The sequence below is a fragment of the Cryptomeria japonica genome, chromosome 2 (genome assembly GCF_030272615.1).
Source record: "Cryptomeria japonica chromosome 2, Sugi_1.0, whole genome shotgun sequence".
Classification (NCBI taxonomy): Eukaryota; Viridiplantae; Streptophyta; class Pinopsida; order Cupressales; family Cupressaceae; genus Cryptomeria; species Cryptomeria japonica.
The window spans coordinates 245280993-245291810 of NC_081406.1; the positions used below are offsets into that span (position 1 = coordinate 245280993).

The window sequence follows — 10818 nt, forward strand, 5'->3', positions numbered from 1 at the left end:
GAATTTGGAGAGGGCGTTCCTTTTAAATAAAATCAAATATATTTTATTTCTAGAAGAGTACGTACTGTTTAGAAGGCGCTAGTTTACTAACTCTCTTCAATTAAAGCAATTCCACTTGAATGCATGTTGTCCCGTCATCATTTAGATCACACTTTTTGACCAAGCAATGCCCAACAACTCATTTGACTGGTTGTTTATTTCTTATCTTTGAAAATAAGACTAAACAACTTTTCCTGACAAAACTCTGGTTTTTTCTGTTTTCTCCCATTTTATAGGTGTTTGTTGGGTTTCTTCCAAAAACCAGTGTTCATTAGAGGCACAGTTCACAAATATCTAGCAAGAAAAAAAGCATAGTACAGCATTTTTAGAGATATATAGGAATCAACAAGGCAGGTGGATGCACTTAAGAATACAGATATGAAGAGCAGAGTTCTAATAGTGGGGGGCACTGGTTACATAGGCAAAAGAATTGTGAAGGCCAGTATAGCTCTTGGCCATCCTACTTATGTTTTGTTCAGACCACAAGTGATCTCTGACATTGATAAAGTGCAGATGTTATTATCCTTCAAACAGCTTGGAGTCAAACTTGTTGAGGTAAAGAGGACAATTTTTAGTTCACTTTAGAAGATATCTAATGGTCGTCTTATTATTTTTTTATTGGTGAACTATTTATTGTTAATTTATTAGATTTCTATAATTCATAAGTTTATAATATAGTTGTTTCTAGATTTGATTGTGTATATTTTTTTGTATCAATGTTTCGGATCGTATTTTCTGATCTATCATCAGCACGTTAGAGAGTGCCAGGAGATTATAAGTTGATAGATTGCAAAATGTGATTTAAAATAATGAAAAAAATACACAATCAAATCCAGAAGCAGCTAAATTGTAAAAAAAAGTCTAAATTAGAACCATCTGTTGAAGATCTTGAATCCAATTTCATGATATGGTACAGGCTTCATTGGATGACCACCAAAGGCTTGTGGATGCTCTGAAACAAGTTGATGTTGTCATCAGTGCTGTTTCAGGAGGTGTTTTGCGCCACCATATACTTGAACAGCTAAAACTGGTGGAGGCCATCAAAGAAGCTGGTAATATAAAGGTAAGAGGATTAACTTATATCCAAACAAATTGAGATAGAAAAAAAAAAAAAAAAAACCATGGCATTGTGCATAAAGATAATGGAAGAACCAAAGTCTAGTTATTATTGTTTTGTAAGAATCAAAATCTGTGAAAGTAGTTGTACACATTTTTTAGTAAGGGAATGTTTTTGATCTGGAGTTACGAATCAGTGAAGCCACAAATGAGATCTCATCCTTAATACAAACTTTCAACAATAACATATAATAGAATTTGACTATTGATGACAAAAACAACACCAACACAACTTAACCATCATATCATGCCAACGACCACAAAAAAAATTATATACTATCCTGAATAAAATCAATTCATTTCACTTATCTGATATGATATCAGAGCCTTGTAAAATCTTGGGCTGTGTGGGTTTAGTGTTAGCTGTGAGCTGTGATCTGTGGGTTATGAATCCTTAAGTGCAGACTGTGAGCTTTTGTGGGCTTTGAGTTTTTCAGTGTAGGCTGTGATCTGTGTGATCTGTGGGCTGAGTGCCATCCATGCTTCTGAAAAAGTCATAATTGGTGTCTTCAATGGTTGGTTTGATTGCTTAGGTGGCAGATGTGGTATGGCCAGATTGTCCGTTACCATCATGATTGCCAATGTCCATTCCGTTCAAACAGTAATCGCCGTCAACTTCAATTTCAAATTGTTCCCCGGTGAAAAATGTGTTATATTTACTTACTACTATGCCAATGTAGATCATCAACATTGTACACAAATTAAATTAAAGATTTTATGTACAATAATATTAGATAATAATATGTCATTATTGGTATGATGTGATGATTAAGTTGTGTTTTTAAAGCAAAAGCTATTGAGTCTTTATATTATATTATATAATATAGAATACAGTGTAATTACATAAAGAACCAGTATATTCAAAACTTGGCAGATCTATGTGGAGTCTACATAACCCATATTGTATCATTGAAATCCATGGCTAATTATCAAAAACCTGCTATGTTATATAACCATACCAATTGATTTTGTAGACCCTCCATAAGAATAAATTCCAACAAATTGTATCATTGAAATCTATGACTAATTATAAAGAAACTACTAGATTATATAACCATACTAGTAGATTTTGTAGACCATACATGTCTGGTTGATTACAAGCAAAACTTCATATTTATTAATTTTACAAATTATTCCTACATAAGAATAAATTCCACCAAATCTTCCCCGTTGCTATTCTTAGAGTGTCATCCTATCATAGAGTAGTTGATGTTCTTGACCTCTTGTAGCTACATTATTTTTGAGGTGGTGCACATGAGATAACAGGAAAATAAGTGCTTGGTATACCTCTTTAATCTTTACTGTCATGAATCCCCCAACTTCTTTTACATTGTGTTTTAAGGACTCTATTTAAAATATGATCATTTTGCATTTCATTAACTCTAGGTCAAAAGTGTTTACCCCCTTTACTAAAGAAAATATTAAACAATGTGAAAAAATTTCAACCAGGGTACTAAAATCTTATCACAAAAATACTAACATGACACTGCCCCGCACTGTTATGAAATGAAAATCGTCCAAGTTAATATGATAAGTAGTATGATGAGCAAACTCAAGATTATCCTCTTATCTTGTAGTCTCCCACACTAGCAACAACTAGCTAAAATTGTGGCTTGTGCACTTAATGGATGATAACTATAACTCCATGCCAACTAATAATTTAATAACCACCATTAGTTACTTTTTTTAAATCGCTTTTATATTTTAATTATAATTTTAATTAAATATTTTATTTGTTAATATTCAATATATTAAGACAATATATAATCTAAATTTTAATCCAAAATATAATATTGTTTTTATATATTATTATTTTATGATTCATTTATATAGTTATTTTTAAGAAATAATGGATAATGTTGTACTTCATTTAGATATTAATAAAAACAAATATATTCTTATAATTTGAAATGAGATACTTGATCTAATTTTTGGATTACAACCATTAATGAAGCTTGTATTTATATGAAATAATATAGAGAAAAAGTATACATAGCATATAGATGGAAGGATATATACATAAAATATAATATTTTTATGGTCAATTACCTTCCCACTAATAAGACATGGTGATGTTTACTCTTTTTTTTTTCTTCTCTAATATTTTTATTATCACGATCATTTTTAAAGGATAATTATAAAGCTTTTGTTCCTTCTTTAATTATGTTACCATTAGCTTTTTCTAATATCACAAATTATAGAAACCTATAAGTTAATGATCTCAATTGTTGTGTCAAACCAAGAAACCCTAGTCATTGAATCATTTCAAATATTCCTAAAAAATTCAACAATCATTCAATAATTTAAGAATTGCAATTTATTTGTGGAAGCCCCACACAAAGTGGAATCCACACAATTAGCAAAAGTTTTACACCTCAACAATCATCAACAAGAATAATAACAATCTTCAAGTCATGCAACATCCTGAAACCCATGCATGAAATGCATTTGTTATTGTATCCACAAATAGAGTCAAATTTGCCACGTGTGAGATGTGTTTTGATAACACTTTCCTCGTAACTATAAAGTTAAATCAATCAAAAACTATTTTAATTGTTTTTAATCTATACGAACATACAAATATTCCTTCCTGGTTGGGTTAGGGCTGCTGGTTTTTTGTAGCCTGTTGGTTTTTGGTGGGGGTATTTGTTGTTCCCCTTCTTTTGATTGGCTGTGCCGAGTCACTATTATGTTCCGTTTCTTTGAGTGGGCTTTCAAGTTTATCTTTCGGTTCGGGTTATAGGTCCTTCTAAAACCTGTCTTGAAAAGGGTTTCTGGTCCCTTAAAAACTTGTTTTTCCTTAATCAAAAACATACAAATATTACCAAAGACAAGTGGTATATTGCAAAGATAAATGTAATTTGATTTAAATTTGATCTCCATTGCACCTTTTGTATAAATAAAATAAATAAATAATAATTATATTTAATTTTCTTATTCTATCATTAATCTCCAAAAAAAAAAAAAAAATGTAAATATCTATATCACTAAAAAAATTAAATACATTATAAATTATATCTATTATTTAATTTTAATATAAAAATATAGCCACAATTAATACTTGAAGAAGAAAAATAATTTAACAATATATTTATCCAAATATCTAATATAAAAATATAGCCACAATTAATACTTGAAGAAGAAAAATAATTTAACAATATATTTATCCAAATATCTAATATAAATAGATTATGGAGCACTCATACTAGAGAACAAATAACATTCATCGTTAAAAAACCAACTCTATTTACATACTAGATTTCCATAAACCAATAAATATGCAAGTTTAGGAATCCACTACAATATTAATAAAGAGTATATAGCAAACTAGGATTTAAAGCATTATTTATCTGACCAAAATCTTTTTCATGTTGTAGTTTGGGCTACTATATTGGAAGGGTTTAATATAATTAGAATTTTGCTCTAAAGTATGAATAAATGATAACTGTGAACATGAAATGCATTATAAAATTATATATATGTGTGAGAGAGATTTAACATTGTTAAATTTTAAAATTTTAAATTCTACCATTAGTTTAGTTAATGAGAATCCCTTCCAAAATAATAAGAATATTAGATCTTGAAAGGTGACATGAGAATATATTTAAACCCAACATGAAGATTTGACTCAAGAATAGTACGTTTGAGAGATTATATGCAATGTATTTGATACACTTTCATTCTTCTTCTAAAAAAATATATAAGAACAAATTTATTGATATGGCATATAGAATGGAATGGACCAATGAATCTTTTTATTGCAAAATTATTTTGTATTATTTTTAATGTTAATTAATCAATTGTCCGTCTATTATAAAAAAAAGAGAATAATTCAAATAATTCTTAAAGTATATGTTAATGAATCATGTATGATATTGTGATTGGCAATAAATACAGAGATTCCTTCCATCAGAGTTCGGCATGGATCCAGATATTATGGAGCATGCATTACAACCTGGTAACATTACATTTATCAATAAGAGAAAGGTTCGGCGTGCCATTGAAGCAACATCCATTCCTTACACATATGTGTCTTCAAATATGTTTGCTGGTTACTTTGCTGGAAGTTTAGCTCAATTTGATGGTTCTATGATGCCTCCTCGAGATAAGGTCTTCATTTATGGAGATGGAAATGTTAAAGGTAATATCTCTACTTGAATGATTTACATAAAATAAAATTGTAAAAAATGCACATATTTATTTTTCTTATACATATTGTATTTATAGGTGTTTGGGTGGATGAAGATGATGTTGGAACATACATAATCAAATCAATTGATGATCCCCAGACCCTTAACAAGACTATGTATATTAGGCCACCTATGAATATTCTTTCACAAAAGGAAGTTATAGAAATATGGGAGAGGCTCTCAGGACAAAAGCTGGATAAAATATACATTTCTTCCCAAGACTTTCTCACAGATATGAAAGGTATTTTATTTTATTCTTATTTTTAAATAAGATTATATAACATCTTTCAACAAATGAAAAAATAAATTAATGTTTGGAATAGAGTATGAATATTTCTCTAAAATGAATTCATAAAAGAAATAATGCAAACTATGTAGCATGTAATTTATTTTTACATTGTGCAATGCATATTATTTATATAATTATTTCTTAGTTTTCAAACTAATATATTTATATGACTTTATGTATAGTGACAATTCTTTGTAGATGTCTTGGAAAGTAAAAATAGATTATTTAAATAAATTAATCTTTTTTTTTTGTTTAGAAGGTTGGTTTCGTAGTGTAGAATCTAAATTAAAATAGTAATAAAATATTTAAATATATTTTAGATTTAAAATTTTGAGAGAAGGATGAAGTTGATTATAGAAAGCAATATAAGATTGAAGGGATAAAAATAATATATTCTTAAATTTAGTGTTGGTGTAATTAAGGCATTTTATTTTGGTTATCACCAAGGTCTTAATTACACTTTACTTAAGCTAACTTAAGGAACTACCTAGGAGTTGTTGAATCATCTCCACTTACGGTGCACTTATCATGTTATCATTTCCACTTTATGTGGTGTCTCCATCTTTAGTGCCTTTATCACATTATCATATCCACCTTTTGTGGTTACGTTTTTCCACCTTTAGTGGTGTTATCATTCTATCACTTTTCCACTTTAGGTGGGATGATAGCTTTTCACTTTGTTTATTGTGTTATGAGATTATGACACTTGTCACTCCTATGTTCTCACCTTGGCTATATAACCAAGGGGTCTCCTATGTACATGTATTGGATTCTATTGCATCATTGACATGAATACAATTTATTCTTGGTGATAAGAGGTTTCCACAATCCATAGAATAAATCAAAAGTTGCTCCCGGATTAAATTGTGTGCAAGATTTTTGAATTAACGTTTTGGATAACACTCTGTGATCCATCATCAGGATAAAGAGAGCCAAAAGAATCATAATAGGTATGAAGTTGCAGACCCAAACTATAAATAGAGAAGGGAGGTGAGAAAAAGGACACACGTGGATTGAGGAATTTCAAAAAATAAAAATAAAAAGAAAGAAGAAAAATAAATTAATAAAATAAAAAAATAAATGAAAAGGAAGCAAAAAATAAATACAAATTAAAAGTGAAAAAATAAATAAAAATATTTATTTAAAATACAAACCAAAAGAAATACAAAAAATGAAAAGAAAGACTATAAATATATATACACATATATGTGTATATATATACACATATATACATATATATATATGCATATATGTATATATATGTATATGTAAATATATGAATAAATATAGATATAGATATAGATACACATACACATATATGTATGTATGTATGCACAAGTCTCTCTCTCTCTCTCTCTCTCTCTCTCTCTCTCTCTCTCTCTCTCTCTCTCTCTATATATAGGGGAAGAGCACTAGTAGTTGAGCACCCTAACTTCGCGCTTCTCAAAATCTTACGTGGAAATTTCAAATCACTCCCAATTTTTTACAATATCTTACTTGGGAAGTCCTCTTCTTATAACTAAGCTTTCAGCACCACATCATCGATTATGGTGCCACATCAGCATGTTTTTTGCCAAGGTGTCCAAAACAGCCCAAAAAAAAAGTGAGACCAATAAGCATGCAAAAGAGGCCCCAATAGTTGTGCAGTTGATATGGCATCCCCTGATTGGTTACTTTTTACAATATTAGTATATTTCCTAACAGCTATTGGTACATTTCCTAACAACTATTGGTACATTTCCTAACAAAAATTGATATTTTATGTTTCAAACAATAGGTTTTATTTGTTCAATTTTTGAAACAAAAGTTATCAACAACCCTCACAACAACTGGTACATGCTCAACTACTAGTGCTCTTCCCCTATATACCTATGTATGTATACATGTGTGTGTGTGTGAATATAATATTTTTCTATTATATCTTTCTTATTGTTGTACTTTCCATTTGGCCTGTAGATCTTGGGTGGCTACCTTCATAGACAATTCTTACATTGTATTAGAGTTGATAGAGTGTCATTGGTTTGTCATTAAAGAGTTTTTTTAAAGAAATTTTGGAGTTTTTGATTCATGCCTTTTTTATCGTAGGTCAAAATTGGAGCTTATTAGATTAGATTTGAGGCCTCCATTGGATTCAAGAAGTTGGAGAAAGTCATAATTGTCTTTTGTTTCATCTAAATCAGACTCAAAGACCAAATCTATATCTATTTGAAATTTAAAGATGTAGTGGTGATTTAAGCATCATAATTACGTAGAGAATTTTCAAACAGTGATATTTCAATCATCCAAATTCCTATTTCAATGAGGTTTGTGGAACATACTCCATCTGCCAGTCGTCACTTGTGCAGGTTTATTTTCTTTTTCACCTCTCATAAGTTGTGGGATTCATCAATTGTTGGCCCGTTGAAGTTCCTTGTTGCGGAGTACTTTTAGTTCATTGTTGTTTGAAATTAGGGGAAATCATACTTGCATATAAGCCACACGATTTCCTCATTTGGTTGCGGTCGCATTTGCTATACTAAATCTAGGGGTTGTGGAGAGAATTACTTGACACATTATCGTTCAGCAACTCTTATTTCTCAACATCACTTTTTTGAATCATATTGATCGGCTCATATTTGTTGGTTTGGCATTTTTTATTCAAGTTGGTTGGCCCCTCCTTATTGGTCATATTTTCATTGTTATTTGGTGGTATTACTTTGTGACTTCACATCTCAGGGGTTGTTTAAAGTTGGATATGTTTGCTTGATGTATTCATAAGTCATGGGCACAAAAAAAACTCCACATCAACAAGACATGCGGTAATATTTCATTTGCCCTAATTTGACACATCATTGTTGATTCATTAGCCCAGTTAGTAGTCTGTATTGTACGAACACACAATCAACTCACCACGTAGGGGTTGTTTTTTTCTCGAGAGCCATTTAGATGTCAAAATTAATTATTGGGATTGTTGAAGTCATCATTGCATCAGTAATTTTTTGAAATTTTTTGTTAAATTTTGTATTCTTACTTTGAAAGCTCACATTTTGGACATTTTGAGGTCTTTTTAGTGCAATTTTTTATTTCAGGTAATTTTTCTTGCTATCTGTAGTGGTGTGGATGTTTTCTAATTTTGATGGGCATATTTTCCATAATTTTGAGTTTTTCACATTTGTATCTATTCAATCTTTGTTTCTGCAACTTTTAGGGCTTCGTTTAGGCTCATACGACCTTCTTTTCAAGTGTCATTTTTTTAAAGTGCATGATTTTTTGTATCCTTCAATTTGATGCTATTAGTTTGTCATGATGAGTAGAAATTGTACTTTTAGCATATGGTCATTTTTGGCCTATTTTGGCATATGTAATGTTTAGATTTTAGTTTGGTCTTTTGCATTAGTGATTTGAGTCTATTGTAGCCCGATTGAGGTTGTTGTAATCAATGAAATCAGAAGTCCATTTTGTCTTGTTTTACGAGTGGTCATTGTAGTCACACTAAGTATAAAGTGTCAAATCATTATTTTGGGGGGTTTCTTTGATTGAGTGAATCGGGGGGGTCTCTTATGTTCTTGTGTCTCTATCTCTCTCTCTTGTGCTCTTTTGATTTTTAGTTATGGATTCTCCTATATTTCCACTTAAATTAACTCCACATAGTTATGCAACTTGGACAGTTGATGCATGGACTAAATTAATGGAAAAAAGGTTTAAGTCATTATGCTAATGGCACTATTTCAGAACCCTCAAATCCTAAAGCTAATCCTAATATGAAAATGGAATGGCTCAACAAAATTTCTATAGCTCTTATAATTTTGATAAAACATATATCACAATCTAATCTTTCATGTTGAAAAGTGGAAAACAATCAAGGAGAATTGGGATAAAGTTGTTCAATTGTATGGTCAATTTTATGGGATTAGAGGATACACACTTGAAAGTGATATCCTAAATTTGGATCCTAAGGATTTTGATATAATCCAAGACTATGTCACTGAGGAAAATGAGCTAAAACCACAACTCAAAGATTCCTCTTCTTCCCAAACTCTTCCTCGAGTTGTGGGTGAAACTTCTACCAACCCTTGATGTGGGTTATTAGTTACTCTGCTAGTGTGCTATAACTGGTTTGTTTGGCCTTTGTTGTTAGAGGTCTATTCTTGACCAATTGTATGTAGCCTTTTTGGCTTGTCCTTGTTTAGGGTCAGCAATAGACCCTTGTTTTCCTACTTTATTAATCAAAAACACATAAGTGCCAGTATGAATATGAACATGTAACATTTCAAAAGACTATGGACTTCTAAATAAAGTATTCAATATGTATTTACAAGCAAATATCTCTGTGTATTATCCTCTTAAGAAAATTCTTCTTGAAAGAAGATTCATTCACCTTCCCATATTCATCATTAAGGTCATGTGAATTATATTTATTATCAATATGCATACACAAATTTTTAAAATTTAATATTTTTTTTTATTTTTATCTTTGATATATTAATTTAGTTTTTGTAGTTAAGGAGAAGTTTTATGAAATGGTTATGGATGTTTGATTTTGATTTTGATTTTTATGTTTATAATTAAATGTTGATTAATCAATTTTTTTAATTTAATGTCAGATAAATCATATGAAGAGAAGATTGTACGATGTCATCTCTATCAAATTTTCTATAGAGGAGACCTTTACAACTTTGAAATCGGCCCCAATGCTATTGAAGCTACCAAACTTTATCCAGAAGTCAAATACGTAACTATGGATTCATATTTAGAGCGTTATGTTTGAATATGTAGTTTTGTATAATATTTTTTTCTCAAATGATTATGTGAGAGGTATCATTCCAAACAATTCATACTTTTGGCTCTATTTTAAACCAGGAGTACACTTTATTCTAAATGACTTAAACTATTTTTTACTTGATATTACAATCAATCTAGACTTATTAGAAAGAATATGGAACTATAATTACATTATTATTATTTATAAATCATATTTTGAATAAAATTGACTTTATTTAAACTATGCATTACAAGTTTATTTGGACTTTCTCCATCAAAATTAGATTTAAAGTTAAACTTGTAAATTAAAAATAATATTAATAAATATAATGAATATTTTGGTTCATGTATTTTATTCAAAATAAAATGAATTTTGACTTTGTATAGACATAAGAAACACTTGGAATTAAATATTCATTCTCATTTTAGTCTCATTTATAGGCA

At 29.8% G+C, this 10818-nt stretch overlaps 1 protein-coding gene across 1 annotated transcript; it reads left to right on the forward strand.

Annotated features, from left to right (window-relative positions):
- Positions 1-200: 200 nt before the first annotated feature.
- Positions 201-10615, forward strand: LOC131030747 (bifunctional pinoresinol-lariciresinol reductase 1). The gene is made up of 5 exons (XM_057961648.2): positions 201-594; positions 956-1102; positions 5053-5296; positions 5383-5586; positions 10218-10615. The coding sequence occupies exons 1-5, from the start codon at positions 418-420 to the stop codon at positions 10379-10381; spliced, it is 936 nt and encodes a 311-aa protein (XP_057817631.2). The 5' UTR covers positions 201-417; the 3' UTR covers positions 10382-10615.
- Positions 10616-10818: the final 203 nt, after the last annotated feature.